The 22418-nt window shown below is 29.4% G+C and overlaps 1 protein-coding gene across 7 annotated transcripts in view; it reads left to right on the plus strand.

Moving 5' to 3' along the window:
- Positions 1 to 22418, plus strand: part of LOC142333132 (sphingomyelin phosphodiesterase) — a 217670-nt gene that overhangs the window by 177238 nt on the left and 18014 nt on the right. For 6 of the 7 annotated variants that reach the window (XM_075380071.1, XM_075380078.1, XM_075380063.1 and 3 more), the window contains 4 exons: positions 6 to 176; positions 1499 to 1691; positions 7520 to 7704; positions 20130 to 20315. In XM_075380071.1, coding sequence (XP_075236186.1) covers positions 6 to 176; positions 1499 to 1691; positions 7520 to 7704; positions 20130 to 20315 — 735 coding nt within the window. Of the gene's footprint in view, positions 1 to 5; positions 177 to 1498; positions 1692 to 7519; positions 7705 to 20129; positions 20532 to 22418 lie in introns of those variants that run through there. The other variant, XM_075380086.1, reaches the window with a different exon arrangement.

Here is a 22418-nt window from a genome sequence, read left to right on the forward strand (position 1 = left end):
CTCAGGTGGCTGCTATTAAACAGCACAGATCCTGCTAAAGAGCTGCAGTGGTTCATCTATGAGCTGCAAAGTGCTGAATTCAATGGAGAAAAGGTCCATGTCATTGGACACATCCCTCCTGGTCATAGTGATTGTCTGAAAGTTTGGAGTCGTAATTATTACACAATTATCAACAGGTAAAAAAATTTTTATGCATTTCATAATATAAGTAATAAAAATTTTAATTACGATTTGAAAAATTAGTACAGTAAAAAATTGTAATTGTTTATTTTGTAAATAAATGTCTAGTTTATGTTGATATCAATCCCGTTATATGCCTTTTTTTAATGAATTGTGTATGGCACTCTTTGCTGGGATACTGGTGTTCAGAAATTTTTCAATGAATATTTGATGTGTTTCTTGAAAGAATTCAGAATGCGCATTAGCTTCCGTATAGCAACCCTTTCCACAGTTAAATATGGCATTTCAAAAAAAAAACAACTGCAAAGAATAAAACTGTGCTGTACTGAAGCATGAACAGATGGTTTACAGCTGACAACAATAGATGAGAGTAAACATACACAATTAATTGTGGTGCTAGTAATAGCAGCAATGGTTGTAGTGTTAAACATGGCTTTCAAATAACTGCAGTTTTAGCTGTCTCATTTTGCTTTTAAGTTTCTCACACAGTATTCTTTGCAATTGTTAACATATTCATATATTAACATATGTTGTCATATGTATGTTAACATGTATATGTTGTTAAAGCATATATTGTTAAGCATAAGTATTGTATACTTATTTGTAATGAGAACTTCAATAAGTTGTCTAACATTCAAAGAATTTCATCTAATATTTAAATATTCTTAGACACAAAGTAAATCTTTCTTTAACAATTTCTTTATCAATTATGTTTTCCTATTTGTATAATATTTGTTCATATTTTTATATTTAATTTTATAAATATCAGTAATATTTTATTTTTAATATGCATTTTTATATTAAATATGTAATGTTTTTAATATATTTTATGACATCATAATACGAGTAAATGATTACTATATTTTAATTTATTATTTCATAAATTTCTAATGTATCAAATACATTTAAATTTCAAAAATGTAATAAATAATTTTTGAAATATCTACCCAGAACTCCACCAGCAACTTGTCAGTCCACATTAATTAAAACATGTCAGAAAACTTTAAAGTAGCTCCTCATATTTAAAGCTAATAATACCTACTACAGTATAAGTTTATACGGTTACCATTAAAACGAATTATATTTATCGATGGCAGAGAACTGTTCAAAATATTACACATTAGTCTGCTGTAGATGTACATGTTTACACAATAATGCAAAAATGAGATGGGCTTATAAGCAAAACAGTTTTTTGAAAAATTAATGTTTATAAAAAAGGATTTTTTTTGTTTTTACTTGAAATTTAGTTCATACTTTGAAAGCAATATTTATCAGTTGATAGATCTGTTATGTTTTATTTTGTATATTCTTTGTGTAGGTATGAATCAACTATAACTGCTCAGTTTTTTGGACATACTCATTTTGATGAATTTGAACTATTTTATGATTCACAAGACTTAGGAAGGGCTGTAAGCATAGCATATGTTGGTCCTTCTGTAACACCATATTATGATTTGAATCCTGGATATAGAATATATTATATTGATGGTGACCATGACCAAACAACTAGGGTATGTACATCTGTTAATAATATTTTTTTTTTGTTTTTTAAATAATTATTTTTCTAATTAAGATTATTCGTAAAGAAATGTGGTTCAAACTGAATGCAGAGACTGGTTTATGTTTGGTATGGTAATTTTTAGTTTTAGTGTATATTAAGTAAGGAGTCAAAGTTTTTTTACAATAATTACTAGCATTGTAATTGCTGATAACAGAAATTTCCCACAATTCATAAACATAAGGAAAAAGGTAGATACAGGCTACAAATGACATTTTCATTCTTAGCAACAGATAGTACCTTAAATTTTTAAATTTCATTGACACAAAATATTCATCTCAATGAAAAAGAAAACTGATTAACTTTAAAAATAAATTCTAGTAAAATTTAAAAACTAACATTAATTAAAAATTCATACTCATTTAATATTATAATTAAAGTGTAAGATTGTTTAATGCATATGTTCAAAAAACAAATAAAAATAAAAAATAAATTTATTCTCTTTTTGTCTTATATTTACTTGAAATATTTAGTAAGTATGTTCTTAATTTTGGTTTGACCTCTTGGGTAATGTTTAAGAATATTCCTACAGAATTAAATTTGCACACTGTGAGAACCTGTTATAAGTACACAGTAACAAACAAAGATTCATATTTTTTTGTCTGTCTAATTTCTTTCGACCAGCTTCTTTTTTCAACCCTATTAGAATATCCAAGGAACAGGAAAACTTGTCTTATACTTTTCTCTTTTACTGATACTTTTATTCCAAATCCAATGCCAAGATGTAAATCTTGTCTCACGAAGTAATCCATAGTAATATAAGATAATGAAGTGTGAATGGGTGGGAGGGGGGTAAACCCTAAAAAAATCAGGCAAGCTAGGGATACCTTGAGAGTGTAACTCTCTTGAGTATAATCATTAAGTTGAGTGTAACCCTAACACTAACCTAGTGGTAAATCTGATTCAAAGTTATAAACAGCGTCAAGCTGTACAAATTAATGAAAAACAAAAATTGAACAAGAAACTGTATGACAATAAAAAAATTACTTAGAAGGAAAAGGAATTGATTATGAAATGGAAAAGTAGAGATGAAGTTCATGTATAAGGAATAAGTGAGAAGGAAGAGCAGCGGATATTTAAAAATAATTCTGTCATCATTGGGTTTTAGCAAACTCACTTGGACATGAGTCCAAGTGATTGATTGATTATTGTGAGTGATTTATTGATCAATAGAATTGATACATTTATGCCAAGATCTAGATTTAAAATAATCATTAACAAGTAGTGAAATACTTCAGAACAATTCAGCAGTCCATCCAAGTATTGTTTTATATGTGTGGTAAATTTATTTCATTGGAATCATAAAATGATTTTATTTATCATCTTTCCAGCCATCACCACCTTGTCTGTTGAGTTTATACAGCACATAATAGTCATCCTCTCTGCTAATTTTGTGAGCCAAAATAGTGATTTGATGGTAAACACTTCCAAAACTCACCAATTCCATTGACATTTTAGATCTATGATGCACTAAATTTTAGATAACTTTGATTCCTGGAATTGAAAAAAACTCACTTATTGCTTCTTCCAGTATAACTCAGTTGTCTAATACCATGTATTTCATTAAATCATGATGCCATTCACTGGACTATCAGAACCAAGACATTTGAATAATATCTTTACTTAATTTGATCAGACTGGAAAAAGGAATCCCTTGGGCTCTCTGTTGGGAAAACCAGTTAAAAATAACTTTGTCAAAGTCTTTATACCTGGAATGTTTCATTATGTTAATTAAAGGTTTTTAATATCAGAATTATCTGATATTGAAGCAAAAAAGAGAAGCTTTTTGCTTCATGATACAATATTTTATTGTTATGCCCATTCCGAATTATATCTGAAAATGCACTTTTTATACATTAAGTTTCCGATTTTTTCTTGGTAGTTAAAACTATATGTTATATTTTTACTTTTTATAATCAGACATATTCATAACAATTCATTTTCTTTTATGTATATATATATATTTTTTTTTTCTTTCTAAAATCAATTCTTTTAAGAATCATATTCCTCTGTACTAATAAACAAAATTATATTTATTTGATCAACCCAAGTAAAAAACATAAATAAAATAGGATGACACTTATCTTATTTTATCATATATGCAGAAACATTTTTGCAAATTTCTCACATCAGTTGCAATACATTTTTTTTTTCAATCTGTTCATATCAAATTACACATAATTATTATAAAATAATTATTTCTTTTTTTTATAAAAAATAATAAAAACTTTGTTGAAATTTCATTATTAGGTTTTTTAAATAGAGTTATAAAAATCAGTGATTAAAAGTTAAAAATTGAAATTAAAATTAAACATTTTTTATATATTATATTTAAAAATTAAAAATTACATTTATAGAAATATGATGTCGTCATCATCATCATTCACTAAAGGCTACACCTTGTTGATTTAGCCACATCACTCTCATTTCTGCTTCTTTGTTTAAGTCATTATCTGAACCAAGGCCCATCTCTTCTTTATCATTATTGATGATGGTTGCTACCTAGGTTTTTACCTAGGTCTTCTACCTCTAGGGTTTTACCCAAAACCTTGCCCTCAAATATATTCATTTAGAACTGGTCATATCATATTACATGTTCTAGCAATTTCGCTCTTCTTCTTCATATAACATTTAGCAAGGACCTCCTCTCACTCACTTCTGCTAACACATGATCATTTCTTTTTCTATCTACCCAGCTTGTTCTTGTTATTCTCCTCCAAATCCACATTTCCATTGCTTCCAGTCTTCTTCTTTCTGCTTTCCCAAGCGTCCATGTTTCACACCCGTAAGTTAGAACACTGCAGACATAAGTTTTGGTAAACTGTTTCCTTATTTGCATTCATATGATTATAAGTCAACATATTTTTTTATCCTGGATAGCTCGTTTTGCCAGTGCATCTCTTCTTTTTACTTCTGTGGCACATTTATTATCGCTAGTGACGATACTTTCCAAATAACAAAAACTGTCAACCTTCTCTACAACAGTACTATCTAATTTAATATCAACCTTTGTACCTTCCTTTGTTTTTCCTACAGTCATAATCTTTGTCTTCTTATTAATTTTCAGTTTAAGTTTTATAATACTTTAGATAGTGTTTCTAACATAATCTCCATTCCTCTTGCTGATTCCACCAGTAACACAATATCATCTGCAAAGCGGATACAATGTATGGATTTTCCATTAATTCTGATTCATTTTGTTTTTTCTTTCATTTCTACAATAACTTTTTCAATAAACAATTTAAACAGAAACGGTGATAGTGGGCAACCCTGCCTGACTCCTCTTCTTATTTTGGCCTCTTTCTTTAAGCCGTTGATTTCAATCTCCATTTTCTGCAGTCCCTCTAGTTAAACTTTATTTCCCTCATTGTTTGAAATAGTAATTCTTAATCCACCTTGTCAAAGGCTTTTTCTATGTATACAAAAGTCAAAAAGGTCTTCCTATTAACCCAATTCTTCTCTCCAATAACACTCTGTGCTAGTATTGCCTCTCTAGTTCTCTTCCCATATCTGAAACTGAACTGGTCTTCTCCAAAATTTGCTTCAGTTTTCTCTTTTACTTGGCTTTAACAATGTTTAGCATTATCTTTGAAGTGTGGGATAACAAAGAGATTGTTCTGTAATTGGTGCAATCCATTGCATTTCCCTTCTTAGGAATTATTACAGTTTTGCTATTTATAAAATCTAGTGGCGGTATCATTCCCTCTTCATAGCAACATTTGATAATGCTATACAAACACTCCTTTTTTGACTCTCCTAATTCTTTTAATATTTCTGCTGGGATTTTATCTGTGCCTGTCACTTTGCCATTATTCAGGTTATTCAAGACATTGACAAAATCTTCCTTAGATAAGGTGGTCCCATCATGTCCTTATCCACCCTATTTTTATCTTCCAGATATTTCCTGCTGTTAACAATATCCTTTCCTTCATATAGCTCATCAATATATTCTTTCTATCTATCACCTAAATCAAAGAGAAGTTTCCCATTTTTATTCCTTGCCATATTTGTTTTTGTTCTCGATATTACCATCATTGACTTAATACTCGAGTAAGCTCTGTCAGTTTTCCTCTTTCTAGGTCTTTCTGAATCTCCTCATTTCTGTCTTGCATCCACCTTTCTTTTTCCAGTCTGCATTTTTGTGTAATCATGTTGTCTATCCTTTTGTACTTCTTCAAGTCTTTTACTCTTAACTTGTTTCGCTCTTCAATGAGGTCCAGTATTTCTTTGGTCATCCATGGTTTCCTTGGTTCTAACTTTGTTAGCCCTATTATTTCCTTAGCTGTTACTGTTATGGTTTCTTTCATATATAGTGAGAAGGAAGAGAATTTATTTTGTGCGTCTGTTACAGTCATCTTAAAAGAATGGTAGGAGTTATAACATGAATTGAATAAAAACAAAAATATCTACAGTTATATTGTTTTATTTGTCAAATTCTCCATTTCAAATGGTTTTGTTATTTAATTAATAATTTCAGTTCGAATGCTGTTCATTCAACAAATATCCAATTGATTCACTTTCTTCCCAAACATGTTATTATATATCTTTTATGGTTGTAATTATTGCTTCCTTAATTCTTTCCTTTAAATGGTTTAGGTCACGGTTTTTGTGAGTAAACAATATTTTTAATGTACCACATAAGAAAAATCACAAGGATTAGGTTCAGATTTCATGAAAGTCAGGATATAAGGCCTTCTCAGCCTATCCATCTATCTGCAAATTTTTCATTCAAAGTTTGGCTTTGAATGTATTCATTGCATTGGTGTGAGGATGCACCATCTTGCTAGAAATACATTTTATGTGCACTTTTGAGCTTATCCAGTTGAGGAAATCAGTATTCATTTAACATTTGATAAACATTTCAATAATAGCCTTTTCAGGAAAGAAATTGGTCCAATTCCATAACTTTTCATTAAACCACATCAAACATTAACTTCATTTGTGTCATTTGATTTCTAAAAAATTACATGTTTGTTTTCAGATTTACATATTTAGGAATTGTGTCTATTAACCCATACATTAAAGTGAAAAGTAGCTTCAGCCATAAAAATTTATCATTTTCACTAATTTATCTAAAATTTCATCAGAAAACTCTAAACATGTTTCTGTATCAGTTGGTTTCATTTCTTGTATTAGCAGAATTTTGTAAGAATGCAAGTGCAATATTTTACCTACAACTTTATGAATGGTTGTTTTTCAAAGGCTTGTAACAAAAGGCTTCAACAATCAAAGGATTTGTTAGGACTAGTGATTGTCTAATCTAATCAAGACTTTTTTCAGATACTGTTGGCTTTCCAGGCAATTTCTCAAAATGTCCTTAATGCATTAGCTGAGCTTTTGAAACCCCACCATTCTTTTATGATAAGTATTACTAGGTATTCTTCCATTAATTTGCCCAGAGTTAATTTTTTGTAACAGTGAGAAGTAAGATGCTTTCAGCTTATTTCATTGCAAGCTTGTATATTTGTTTAATATATATACATATATTAAACATATCTAATACTTATCATAAAAGAATGATGGGGTTTCAGAAGCTCAGGTAACACACACATGCGGACACACTCATACACAACACACAATATTAATGTAATTGTTCAATTACATTACATTACATTGTTGAATTCTGCTTTCTTTATTTAAATTACAATTTTTCCATGTTTTTCTTCTCAAAAACTGACAAATGTTTTGAAGATATTAAAAATTTGTTATGTATAAGATGTTCAGTTTGACATTTAAAAAGTTTATAGTTTTAAATAATTAAAAATGTTAACTTTATTTTAGGCTGTGATAGACCATGAAACATGGGTAATGAATTTAAAAGAAGCCAACCTGTATAACTATCCTATATGGTATAAATTGTATACTACTAGAGCTGCTTACCAAATGCCAAATTTACTACCTCAAGAGTGGGACAATTTTCTTAACCAGCTTGCTGAAAATGAATCGCTCTTTGAACAGTATTATAAGTAAGTATTGCTTTGTTTTATTTCCTATAATTTGAGTTTATAATTTAATAAAAGTGTATATACAAATATAGTTCATTATGGATATCTTCATTATGTATGGATTTATGCATGGTTTATTTATGTATGGTTTATGCAAATTAATCCTAGGATTAACAACAACAGAAAGAAGGTCCAATAATTTATAGGAAAGGGTTTCATCATTATTGTTTAAACAAGATGAATCTCATTTTATAATTAGGCCTCCATGTATATTGAAGTATTTTTATTTTTTATTTACTTATTCTTTTTTTTCTATTTTGAATTTTGTTCTCAGTTCTTCAGGAAGTGATTACAGTAACTGTAGACTGATATAATTTTTGCTTCAAATGGTTCTTCAACTTCTTTCCACACAAGACACAATCAATTAATTCAGCATTAATGTTTCTTTAGTGTTATACTTTTTTTGAGTGATGATTATTTTGATAAAATTGTTATTGATGATGATACTTGGATATTATATTTAAAGATAGAGACAAAAAAAAATCAGCCATGGAGTGAGGTCATACTCATTTGTTATAAAACTAAAAAACTGTCGACAAATCTTTTCTACTGGAAAAATTATGGGAGTTGTTTTTTAAGGAGTCTGATTGATTGATTTCGTGGAATGTGGCTCACATTTAATTTTGAAAGTTTATTACAAACATTAAAAATATTCTTAAAGGGCCATTCAAAATAAATGTTGTGATTTGTTGAATTCCGACATCATTTTTATCCATGAATATTATGTTTGTTTACTATCAATCATACTTGAACTATGCATTGACTATTGATGATCCATGTGTGATTTGACCAAACTGTAGGGTCTTATGAAAATAGATATAAATGAAGGCTTTGAGCGCAAATTTTTGCATCAAACCAAACCCAACTACTAGTATTTTACAGGTAAAATTTCAGTCTTTCCAAACATCATTTTCTCATTAATCATTCTTTAATATATATATATATATAAATTTAATGGTTATTCCCCAGTCTTTTACATTAGTCTGATTCTTGGAATTTCCCAAGCATTTTTTCTTTAATGTATCCTCTTTGGTGTCCAGTGCAGTTGTTGATGATGTCAGCTGTTAATGATTCATTCTAAACAAACAATATTGTTGATATAACATTAAATGGAATAATAATTAGTTTTTTGTATATGTACTTGTTTACTATTAAAAAAAAACTTTTTTTTTTTTGTCTTCAGTCATTTGACTGGTTTGATGCAGCTCTCCAAGATTCCCTATCTAGTGCTAGTCGTTTCATTTCAGTATACCCTCTACATCCTATATCCCCAAAAATTTGTTTTACATACTCCAAACGTGGCCTGCCTACACAATTTTTCCCTTCTACCTGTCCTTCCAATATTAAAGCGACTATTCCAGGATGCCTTAGTATGTGGCCTATAAGTCTGTCTCTTCTTTTAACTATATTTTTCCAAATGCTTCTTTCTTCATCTATTTGCCGCAATACCTCTTCATTTGTCACTTTATCCACCCATCTGATTTTTAACATTCTCCTATAGCACCACATTTCAAAAGCTTCTAATCTTTTCTTCTCAGATACTCCGATTGTCCAAGTTTCACTTCCATATAAAGCGACACTGCAAACATACACTTTCAAAAATCTTTTCCTGACATTTAAATTAATTTTTGATGTAAACAAATTATATTTCTTACTGAAGGCTCGTTTAGCTTGTGCTATTCGGCATTTTATATCGCTCCTGCTTCGTCCATCTTCAGTAATTTTACTTCCCAAGTAACAAAATTCTTCTACCTCCATAATCTTTTCTCCTCCTATTTTCACATTTAGTGGTCCATCTTTGTTATTTCTACTACATTTCATTACTTTTGTTTTATTCTTGTTTATTTTCATGCGATAGTTCTTGCGTAGGACTTCATCTATGCCGTTCATTGTTTCTTCTAAATCCTTTTTACTCTCGGCTAGAATTACTATATCATCAGCAAATCGTAGCATCTTTATCTTTTCACCTTGTACTGTTACTCCGAATCTAAATTGTTCTTTAACATCATTAACTGCTAGTTCCATGTAAAGATTAAAAAGTAACGGAGATAGGGAACATCCTTGTCGGACTCCCTTTCTTATTAGGGCTTCTTTCTTATGTTCTTCAATTGTTATTGTTGCTGTTTGGTTCCTGTACATATTAGCAATTGTTCTTCTATCTCTGTATTTCAACCCTAATTTTTTTTAAATGCTGAACATTTTATTCCAGTCTACGTTATCGAAAGCCTTTTCTAGGTCTATAAACGCCAAGTATGTTGGTTTGTTTTTCTTTAATCTTCCTTCTACTATTAATCTGAGGCCTAAAATTGCTTCCCTTGTCCCTATACTTTTCCTGAAACCAAATTGGTCTTCTCCTAACACTTCTTCCACTCTCCTCTCAATTCTTCTGTATAAAATTCTAGTTAAGATTTTTGATGCATGACTAGTTAAACTAATTGTTCTGTATTCTTCACATTTATCTGCCCCTGCTTTCTTTGGTATCATAACTATAACACTTTTCTGAAGTCTGATGGAAATTCCCCATTTTCATAAATATTACACACCAGTTTGTATAATCTATCAATCGCTTCCTCACCTGCACTGCGCAGTAATTCTACAGGTATTCCGTCTATTCCAGGAGCCTTTCTGCCATTTAAATCTTTTAATGCTCTCTTAGATTCAGATCTCAGTATTGTTTCTCCCATTTCATCCTCCTCAACTTCCTCTTCTTCCTCTATAACACCATTTTCTAATTCATTTCCTCCGTATAACTCTTCAAAATATTCCACCCATTCGCCAGTTTGCACTTCCTGTTTATAGCATTTCTTAATTGCCGATAGTTCCTTTTACTTCCTTCATCACTAGCATTCTTATATTTTCTACGTTCATCCATCAGCTGCAATATATCGTCTGAAACCCAAGGTTTTCTACCAGTTCTCTTTATTCCGCCTAAGTTTGCTTCTGCTGATTTAAGAATTTCCTTTTTAACATTCTCCCATTCTTCTTCTACATTTTCTACCTTATCTTTTTTACTCAGACCTCTTGCGATGTCCTCCTCAAAAATCTTCTTTACCTCCTCTTCCTCAAGCTTCTCTAAATTCCACCGATTCATCTGACACCTTTTCTTCAGGTTTTTAAACCCCAATCTACATTTCATTATCACCAAATTATGGTCGCTATCAATGTCTGCTCCAGGGTAAGTTTTGCAGTCAACGAGTTGATTTCTAAATCTTTGCTTAACCATGATATAATCTATCTGATACCTTGCAGTATCGCCTGGCTTTTTCCAAGTGTATATTCTTCTATTATGATTTTTAAATTGGGTGTTGGCAATTACTAAATTATACTTCGTGCAAAACTCTATAAGTCGGTCCCCTCTTTCATTCCTTTTGCCCAGCTCGTATTCACCCACCATATTTCCTTCCTTGCCTTTTCCAATGCTTGCATTCCAATCTCCAACTATTATTAAATTTTCATCTCCTTTTACGTGTTTAATTGCTTCATCAATCTCTTCGTATACACACTCTACCTCATCATCATCATGGGCGCTTGTAGGCATATAGACGTTAACAATCATTGTCGGTTTAGGTTTTGATTTTATCCTTATTACAATGATTCTATCGCTATGCGTTTTGAAATACTCCACTTCTACCTAGGTTTTGAAATACCTCCCTATCTACTTGTTCATCACGAAACCTACTCCTGTCTGCCCACTATTTGACGCTGAGTTAATTACTCTAAATCACCTGACCAAAAGTCGCCTTCCTCTTCCCACCGAACCTCACTAATTCCCACTATATCCACATTTGTCCTACCCATTTCCCTTTTTAAATTTTCTAGCCTACCAACCTTTTTTAAGCTTCTAACATTCCACGCTCCGACTCGTAGAATGTTATTTTTTAATTTTCTGGTGACCCCTTCCTTAGTAGTCCCCACCCGGAGATCCGAACGGGGGACTATTTTACCTCCGGAATATTTTACCAAGGAAGGCGCCTCCATTATTGCTATGTAAAAATGCAGAGAGCCATATTTTCTTGGAAAAAAAGCAGCTGTAGTTTTCCATTGCTTTCAGCTGCGCAGTACTCAGAGGACTGAGTGATGTTGATACGGCCGTTTAAGTCGTCCTGACTCACGCCCCTACCAACTACTGAAAGAGCTGCTGCCCTCTTTCGGGAATCATTCCTTAGTCTGGCTCTCAACAGATACCTCTCCGATATGGTTGCACCTTCGGTCCAGCTACTCTGTATCCCTGAGCACTCAAGCCCCCTCACCAACGGCAAGGTCTCATCAATCATATATAATTTAATCATATCTTATTTTTTTTTTTATAAAATGATACGAATTAAATTTAAGATAATATTACTACATTTGACCTTTGATCCACCACCAAAAAATCTATTCTTGTTTTATCACTTTACCAGTTAATGGGGAATAAACAACTGTATTCTCATATATTAATAAGCAATATGCTGTTGTGTTGGGTTTGAAATTCTTTTTGGTTTCAATTTTAATTTTCAAATCAGTAACGCCTATCTTTATAGATTCATCTTGCTGAGAACAATCAATCACAAATAATGGATAATTGTTTTTGTAATCTGAAAATTTGTATGGCAACTTGGCATTTTTATATGATTTTTGAAAATCTGTGTACATTTTAAACATCAATATCTGTCTCCCTGTAAAATAGATTTGGATGCGGGGTTGAATTTATCAACAGTGATAAATACCGCTTTTTATTTTTCACTTTACAAGAATCAAATTTCAACATATCTTTAACATTGTTATCTTTCCTATCGGTTTGAAAACCAACAATAACATAACACAGTTTGTCTAACTGCGATGATATTTTTACATTCCATGTTATAGAATTTGTCTGAGGAATAGCTGGATATTTGTGAATTTTCCAATTACTAAATCCATACATCTTTATTTTTATCTCTCAACTTAACCAATTCTAATTGATAATCAAGCGCCACTTTTAAATACGGTATACTCCATATAATGTCTGTTATTTCTAATTTAGATTTATGATCTGAAACTGTAACATGTATCACATTTACAATACTAATTACATTTACATTTACATTTCAACACTAATTTTTTTCTAATGTTTATGATTATTTTTTTATAATCTTCAGCAAAACCCATCAACATTGATAAAGGTATTCACAAATTAAAAATACTATCATTATATATATAAATTTTATTATTATCTTTTACCCAACTGGCATATTAATCTATTGAAATGGAAGATAAAATAATTGAAATCGCATTTTTCATAATCGTTATGCTTATATTTCCCATGCTGGCTACTTCTTGCCCATTTATAAGATATGTAATTTCATCGAATAGAAATGCACCCACAAAATTTACTAAATCCGATGTTGATTTTTTTCCTGTTTTCGCTTACAAGTTTCCCACTAATTTACAAAAAACTATTCCCAAGAACAGCATATACATCTGGTTGATTTACAGCGATTATAATTGTCACACCTGGTTTGTATTTACTTACATCCAGATAATGTTCATGGTATTCTTTATATGTTAACAATTTGTCTTGACATTTATTTTTTTCAACACTTAAATGATTCATTATAGAATCTATATAAGAGAAAATTAATTTTCAATCTCAATAATGTATTGCTTTTAGCCAAGGATAGATTTTAAGTTCACCAATTTCAAGCCCTGGAGATTTTAAGTTTTTAATGCTTTCTTCACTGAATTTGTTATGTTTTTAAAACAAAATAATCATCATTATCAAATATATAAGGCATATTGTATCTATATATGAATAAAATCTCAAATGCAGTAGTTTATTCTTTTACATAGGTTCAATTACCAACAACATACTGACTAGTTCACTGCGCAAATTTAATAAATTGTCATTTTGATCAGTTAGTTCTATCTCTAAATTGCTAATTCTTTTCACACATACTGGTAGAAATATAATATTTAATGGCTATTTGGCAATCATATCACTGGGATCAGCAGTTAATAGAAACGCTTACAAAATATTGTCTCGATTACTACCTTCGAAACTACTCGTAATGATATTGCATTTTACAAGTATTACATTTACAGTGGCGATATTTATCAGTTGATCCAATGCATTTGTTATATTTGGTTTGAGTAGTCTTGATTCGTAATCCATTAAACTACCAATACTGCAACCTTTATCTGAAAAATCTATTCAAACTGTGCTTTTAATTTTGGTCTGTAATGTGTTGTTCACGTTAATGGAAACAATTTGCCACAAGTTTTTAATTTCGGCTTGTATATATTCACCAATACCTTCAATCTCATAACTGCGCGTCGGTATGGTTATGTAATGTTATTTAGTTTGCACATACTTATTATTTTCATCTTTTTTCACATCTTCATCAAATGCAAAACACAATTTATTGTTTTTATTTTCTTCGGCATATGGAATACTGTTGCCCGTCATCAACCATTGTTAACCTAATTTATATTGTCCTTCTGAAAGATTGATTGGTGGGAAATGTGTATTTTCAATCACTGTTCTAGTACCATTAATCGATAATAGACGTGTCATATCTTTAGTAGGGAAAAAATAAAACAAACATTAATATTTTATTCACTTAAAAATTCTGAACATAATCGACCACAAATTACATCATCATCGGCTTCATATCTAGTATTATTGTATGTTACATTAGATTCATCGAAATAATTAATCAATTCTACTGGCAGATGCATATTGCCGATACTCAAAATAATGACATTTTTTTCAATTTTTTTAAAACAAACGCAATATTTTTTGTGTTCATTCGATGAATCTAAATTGATTAGTACTATATAAGCATTATTTCTGATGAATAATATTATTTTTTAATTTTGTTTTCATGAACCATTTCTGTGATAATTGATTTAATCTCTTGCATTTTATTTTCCATATATATCATGATGGTAGCTTTCATGAGATCTTCAGTAATGCGGCTATTTATCTCATCATCTAGATGGTTTTCAATTTTTGTCTTAAGCAATATGATTGCATCTTTCATAAACTTTATAGTTTCTTCAGCCAGCTTCAGTTTTTCAGCCTGTATGTGCTTTCTAATATACTCATCGTAGTCATTCAATCTTGCTAAACTGACAAACCTTTTACTAAGATTAGTTGTGTAATTGTTAAACATATTTTTAGCCTGTAAAAAATTCACATCACCATCATCATGCATGCGGATCAGATACATTACACAATCTATGATCTTTCATATCATAATTTCCATCATTGGTCATTGAAAAACTGATCCTGGGAGGACCTCCCGCCCCCTTTTCCCATTTTTTACTGCCACCTAATTGAAAACATGACATTGTGTATATATAAAATATAAAAACCAAAAACAAATACTCTATTCAAATTCATCATTTTTCAAATCGCCAATTATTGATATAATTTCATTTGAAACAGCTGTCTTTCTGGCATCATATTCACCCACAAGCATTTACAATCAATCGACCAATTCGTTTAGATCATCCTAATACTGATAGATTGGATTATAATTTAATTGTGTGTGCAATAGTCCACTGCTGCTAAATGATGTCAACAGTGTTTTATATGGTTAAACAGATCTATCAGTTCTTTTTGGAGGAAACTTTTAACTTATAACTTTTAACTGTATTATTATATTTGAAGGATTTATTTATTTTTACTGTACTAGCATCTGTCAAGTGTGCACCAGTATGGCATAACATTTCACCATAAGTTTGTGTGTCTGCCATGTGAACATTTTTTAGGTCTGGATTTAAAAAAATGAACAACTCTAAAATACCAGGCATGGCATTATACCAAGTGTCACCCAAATAGATTTATCATCTAAAAATTCAATTTTAGTACTACTCAATGTGCTTGTAATTGTGTTTTTATCATACTTCACACCATACATATGATCCAATGATACTTTTGGTGCTGTTTTTAACATTTTTAAATACTTCGTTTCTTGTGTCTCATAAAATTGATCATCTATCACATCTGTATGCATCTTGTAGTGTTTAGTAGTAAAGAATTGTGTTTATTCCACTTACAATTACCGCATCCCAGTGTTGCATTTACGTTCATTATTGGGAACTTTGTTTTTTGTTGTATTCCTTCATTATGTCTCTAATTATGAAGTATTTAAACTGTTAAATAATAAGTTGTTAACAGGTTAATAAGTTGTTACATCTGGAGAATGGTCATAGTATTCTTTACAAGTTGGTAAATTTACATCAACTATACCAACTGAATAAAATTAAGGGCTTTTGGACAAATCATTATGAAATTGTTTTCTAAATATCTGTATATTGTACACATCATACTTATAAAATTTATCTATTACATTAATACATACAGAATTATTATTGTGAAAATTTATTTTTTAATGTATCGGTTACAAAAATTATTTAAATCTTCAACAAACAATAAAAAGACACAATTAATTTCAGGCTCTACATCTTTTGAAAATTAAATGGTTCTTCATATAGAAAGAATGAATATTCAGTTAAATTCTGAAGGAAAGTAAATCCAAACCATCATGATGAATATATATATAATGGTCCACTAATTCTTCACTGGCAATTTTTTTATTATGAAGCGTCATATTATCTATCTATCTATATATAAAAGTTAAAAAGTGACTTTTCAATAAACTATTTATATTTACAATGATATATAATATATATACTTTTGTTATTAATTTTCTCTCAACTCTTTCACACAAGTAATAAATTTTCAAGTAAAAGTAACACATCAGTAACACGCCAATCAATTGCAACATTGTGGGGAATTAACACATAGATAATAAAAAAATGAAATCATCAAAATATTCATTCAACGACATCACTTAAATTTATTCACAAATTGTAACTTTTATTGAAACCCAACCATTTTAGATAGGTCTTGTCGCCTTTACTTTTGATTATTTTCTCAATTCGATATATATTTCTCCGTTTCATTTTTTGTAATTTGTATTGGTAAGTGACCATTATCGTTTCATTTCTACCATCAATCAATTCATATGTAACTGGTTGAGATTCAGTATGTACCATATGTATTTTGTATATTTCATCCATCCAATTTGGCATATAACCCTTTACAAATGTCTGTTTATATTTGCTTATGCAAACCGCATCTCTGACTTTGAATTAAATTTTAATCGGTTTCCTATTGTATTTTTTGTTACAGTTTACAAGCACTTGTGATTAATTTTTGCTATTTACATCTTTCGCTTTAAATTTTGTAGCTGAATGCACAGTATTGTTATACTCATCTACTAATGCTTGCAGATATCGATCGACTTATAACTTCCCTGTTCTGTAAACTTTGTCCACATCTTTGTTTTCAATGTTCTGTTGAAATGTTCGACTGTAGCCACTTATCTATCCAAAAATGTTGAATAGTGGGTTATGTTGTATTGTTTCAACAACGCTTTAACATGCAAATTGTATCCCCCAATCCGTTTGGAAAAATTTCATTTTGCATTTTTCAAACATCGGTCACAAGGTGGATGCCACTTCTATACCTGGTTTTTTTCTTTAATGGTACAGCATATGTGAATTCAGTAAAACAATTGATAACGGTCACAAGTATTTATTACCTTTCTTGAGTCTGGAATAAGAAATCATTACGACTAAGTCTCTTGGTATAGATCATCCAATCCCTTCATCACGGTTTTTCTAGTTGGATAATTGCGCCTAGCAGGCTTAAGTAATTCTTTTGCTAAATGGGCTTTAATTGACATCATTCTAGTGGCAGAAAATAATTAACTGCGATTATTGCAGTAATTGAAGACTTTGGTAGAGTATTTTTACCGAAGAGATTTAGTAAAATATTTACGCAATCCAATTAGGTGAAATCAATCAGAATTATGTTTAATTGTATATAACGGAAGAAAAGAAACGACAGATGGTATTAAGTTTGATGATATCAAGTTGTTGTACAGTAAAGATGTATCACCTGAAAAAAAAAATAAGCCATCATTTCTTAGTGGATAATGCTATTGAGATGTTTGTCCATTAACAAATGGAGAAAGTATTGTATTGTATTTATATTATTAAATCTGCTATTGTGCATGCGTAAAAAACTGTAGTTACATTAAACTAAGATCAACGTCAATGCTGTATCTACTGTATTATTAATTTTTATAATTTTATAAAAATAAGAATAAAAAAGACAATTAATTTTTATTAATATGTATAACTAAACCAATACGTAGAAAAACAACTAATTATTATTTCATTTAATGTTACATCAGCGGGATATTGTTTATTTAGAACAAATGATTGACAGCTGCTGCTGTTGGGAATTCCCTGACCTCATCGACAGGCTATAGTATGCTATAATAAAATACATTGATGCAGAATCTGCAAAATAAACTGTTTCGTCAATAAATTTATTGTATTTTTGTTGCTTTATACAAAATATTTTGGGGGTAAAGATCTTCACCACCTAATTAGATTCATTAAAGAATCATTAACAGTTGACGTCATTATCAACAACTGCACTGGACACCAAGGAGGATACATTAATGAAAATTATGTTTGGAGAATTCCAAGAATCAGACTATTGTAAAAGATTGGGGAATCCCCATCAAATTTAGTTATATTAAAGAAAGATTAATCAGAAAATGATGCTTGGAAAGATCACAATTTTGCCTGTAAAATAATAGTAGTTGGGTCAGTTTTGATGCAAAAATTGTGCTCAAAGCCTTCATTTATATCTACTTATGAAATCGTTAGTATATGTAAAAAGTACTAGAAAAGATGAATTAGTTTCAAGAATTCACAACTATTGAAATTATATGAAACAATCCTGGTACATTAACAGAGATATTCAAGAAATATTAAATCAAGCAGAATATATGTAAACAGTGAAGAAAATTTTGAACAGTTACTGTATTTGTAAGTTTATAATAATTATGTTTTTATTTATTTATTTTTTACTAATTGATTTTATTTCTAGATATTTTCCATTATTGATATTAATTTTTTTTTGGTTAAAAATGATATTACAGTACTTTCCAGTTCTGGGATCTGCTTTATTAAATTTTTCAGATCAGAAACCATCAAATTTACATTTTAATTTAAGTTCAAGAATTTCAGTATTGCTTCTTTTTACCCTTTGAGCTGAATCAGGGAAAAATGTTTCTTATTAAATTGTTTTGTTTACTGCATAATCTGTATTAAGTATTTATTGAATATTTGTTGTTTCATTGTGATTTTTCTGATGCATTTGTCAATTCATTATTAATTACATTTATTCATTGGTTGGTTCATGCACTTTATCTTCTTCACTGAAATAAGTGTGTGAATATGAGTCTGAGATTTTAATAAATAAATTAAAGTGGAAAGTTTAATCACCCTCTCTACAGCCTGGACTTAGTACAGTTACTGATTTCCTGTTCTTCATGAATTTGAAATGACTTGCATTCCAGGATTTTGACGACAAGGAACTGTAATCCATTGTAAAAGGATAACTCAGATAAAATAGAAAAATGGTGAAAGATTGTAGGATTAAATAATATAGTTTCTGTTTTTTTTTTTTTTTTTTTTATTATTTTAATTTAATAAGTGAATGTAAATTTATTTTCTCATCTTTTCTACTTTCAGTCAGTCACAAAAATATTTTTCATAACACCAAATTTATGGTTTTACCTTGACATGACATTTCATACATTATTAAAAATATATACTTACAAATTATAAAAGCAAACATCAATATAAAATGAAAAACTATAATACTATCAGTTTAACATTGTTTTTAGAGAACAATATTTTAACTTACTCTCAGAATGTGAGTTTGTAGGAGTTAAGCTATCTGTTGCCACTGCCACATCACAAAGTAAGTGATAAGTAGCTATATCTATCAATACAATTGTTACAGTAATTTAATTTTTACTTAAATGTAAATTGCTTGAATTAAACCAAACAATTTTTTTATTTTGAGTTCATTATTTAAGTAAAAAAGTATTTTTCTTATAATAAGATATATCACATCAGAACAATTTTTGTATGGGGAGTTTTTTCTAAATTAACTCAGTAATTACCCAAAACATCCATTAAAAAGTGATATTCAACAATGCTGTAATTTACAATAGTTCACAGATATATGAAAATGCATTTACAACTAAAATTTAAATTATGTTGACTGTGTAATTGTGATTACAATAAAGATTTATAATAATTGAGAAATTTCATTAACATTTAATTCTTACTTAATAAATTTTTCAACATGCCTCTACCTGAGTTACTCAGAGGTAATGAACAATTAATTTTCTCTCTTACCAGATAGTCATTTTCTACTTGTAAAAATATTTGTTATAATTTATGCTTGGTTACAGTGATGCTTTAGTGTGCAACCCGACTAAGAAATAGCTAAATATATATTTGCTTATTCATTTTTGTTATTACAGGCATTACTGGAAAAATTCTCCTGTTAGACCTGCATGTGATGCTGAATGTAAAAAGCGATTAATATGTGATCTCAGATCCGGGCGATCCCATGATCGCAGAATACTATGTCAAGAAATTGAGAGCAGAATAGATGCAAATACAAGAACAGGATGGAAAGCTTGGTTCTACAACGGACTTGCACTATCGTATGTAACTTTTATTACAGGGTTTACTTGGATAAACAATTTTCTATATATTGGTATTAATATTGTAGTTGATTCACAACCCACAAATGAAATTATTGATGTGTTTCATGAATCATTATCATGAAATTAAAAATTGCTAAAACCTTTATTAATGTAAAACTTTGTATATTATTTAAATAGTGTAAATATTAAATAAAACTATTTTTGTAAATTAAATATATTGTTTATTTCTCTGGTATGGATGAAAATGGGTTTCTGAGTACTATTAGTTACTGTGGTAAACGCAGTGTCTGATCTGTAGTTATACATAATGTATTTTTATAAACACAAAATATGCATGTACTTAATCCTGATTATTAAGCTCAATGATACTGCAAAGGTTTAATACATTTAAGTTTTTAAAAATTATTGTAATGATCATAAACTGAATTTATTATTTGACACATCACTGGTATATGTAACTTGGATAATATGTTCAATATTATAGTCTAGTCTAATTCTTTCCACCATGCCATGCACTCCATCTCTTATGAATCATGCATACTCTTGCTAACTTCTCGTAAACAAGTGAAATTTAATTAACAATGTGTTGCTTTTGTCTTGGGTGATTTTGTTAATAAAGTGTATAGTTAAAATTAAATTAATAACGGTGACCCAAGGGTGGTTGCTTGACCAATTCAAAAACAATTTAAACTTATACACTTGTTTTTATCAGAAAGTAGTGATGGTACTATAATAATTCTGCAGTGTCCACCATATGTACAATGTTTTTGTACCGATTATTATCAGTAGGAATGTATGCTTCTCAGACGGAAAAGGAAATGAGCATTACTACTACTTAACTGTTGGATTAAGAATAACTCTCTAGTGTTGACATTTCATAGATAGCGGGTAGTTTAAGCTTTACATAGCAATCACCGTTTGGTTGAACCAACCTTTCAGCTGATGATTATATGTATAAAAGATTCTATAATTAAAAATGTTTATTTAAATATCTCAAAAAAATTAACATAATAATAATTGCCTGGGAATAATTACATCATTTTTGCCTGGGAATAAGTTATTAACTTATATCACTTAACTTAAATACTTTAGTAATATCTTGTAAAAGAATAAACAAATGAATATTTTAATGAAGAAAATTAGTTAATCCAGTAGAAAATATGTAATCATACTAGAGTTTAAGTAAGTAATTTTACTAGAGTTAATTATTCCACTAACCTTTTAATCAGATCTGATTTTATGAATGGATTCATGCTTGAGAAACTGATGTATACAGAAATAGATACATTTCAAATACTAATCATATATATATATATATATATATATATATATATATATATATATATATACAATATATATATGTATGTGTAAGTTAAATAATTAAGTAAGTATTAAAAATAGAAGTGAGGTCAAAGTATGACAGTGTAATGCTGTTTGAATAAGTCTTATTATGAATGAATACAGGTTGCTAAAATACTCTATGTTCTTGATGAATAAACTGTGATATAATTCAGGTTAATATTCTAGATGCACAAAAAATATTTCAGTTTAATAAGGTATATGCACTTTATCAGCATATGCATGAAATGAAATGAGTTTTATAACATTTATAAATTTTAAATAAGAAAAATAACAATATTAATTCTTTATTATGATGTATTGTTTTTCTCTTTTATTCGATTTTGGAATTGTATTCATTAGATTATCAAATTTACTTAATTCTGTTTTAATATTTTTTTTTAAATTTTGTGAAAATGTGTTAAGTTAATCATTTAATTTTTATATCTTAATAGGACAATATTGCATTAGTTTAACTCTATAAGCCTACGCCCAAGTATAACTAAGGAAATGTAAAAACACAAATGTATCTAGGTGTATTAGATGCGGTATTTAATTTCATAATGAAATTAATTCATTTTATTCTTATTATTGGATCCTTTATCATCATTTACTTATTAATCCTTTTTATTTCCTTAAGCTCCAGTAGTCGAGTTTTGCACTTGTTGGAAATTTAGATTGTTTATTTCCTCATACTGTTAAATCTCAATTATAGTGTGAGGTTAGCAGAGCATGAAAGTTCAAGAGATGGGTGTATTTAAT

The sequence above is a fragment of the Lycorma delicatula genome, chromosome 1, assembly GCF_047948215.1.
Source record: "Lycorma delicatula isolate Av1 chromosome 1, ASM4794821v1, whole genome shotgun sequence".
NCBI lineage: Eukaryota > Metazoa > Arthropoda > Insecta > Hemiptera > Fulgoridae > Lycorma > Lycorma delicatula.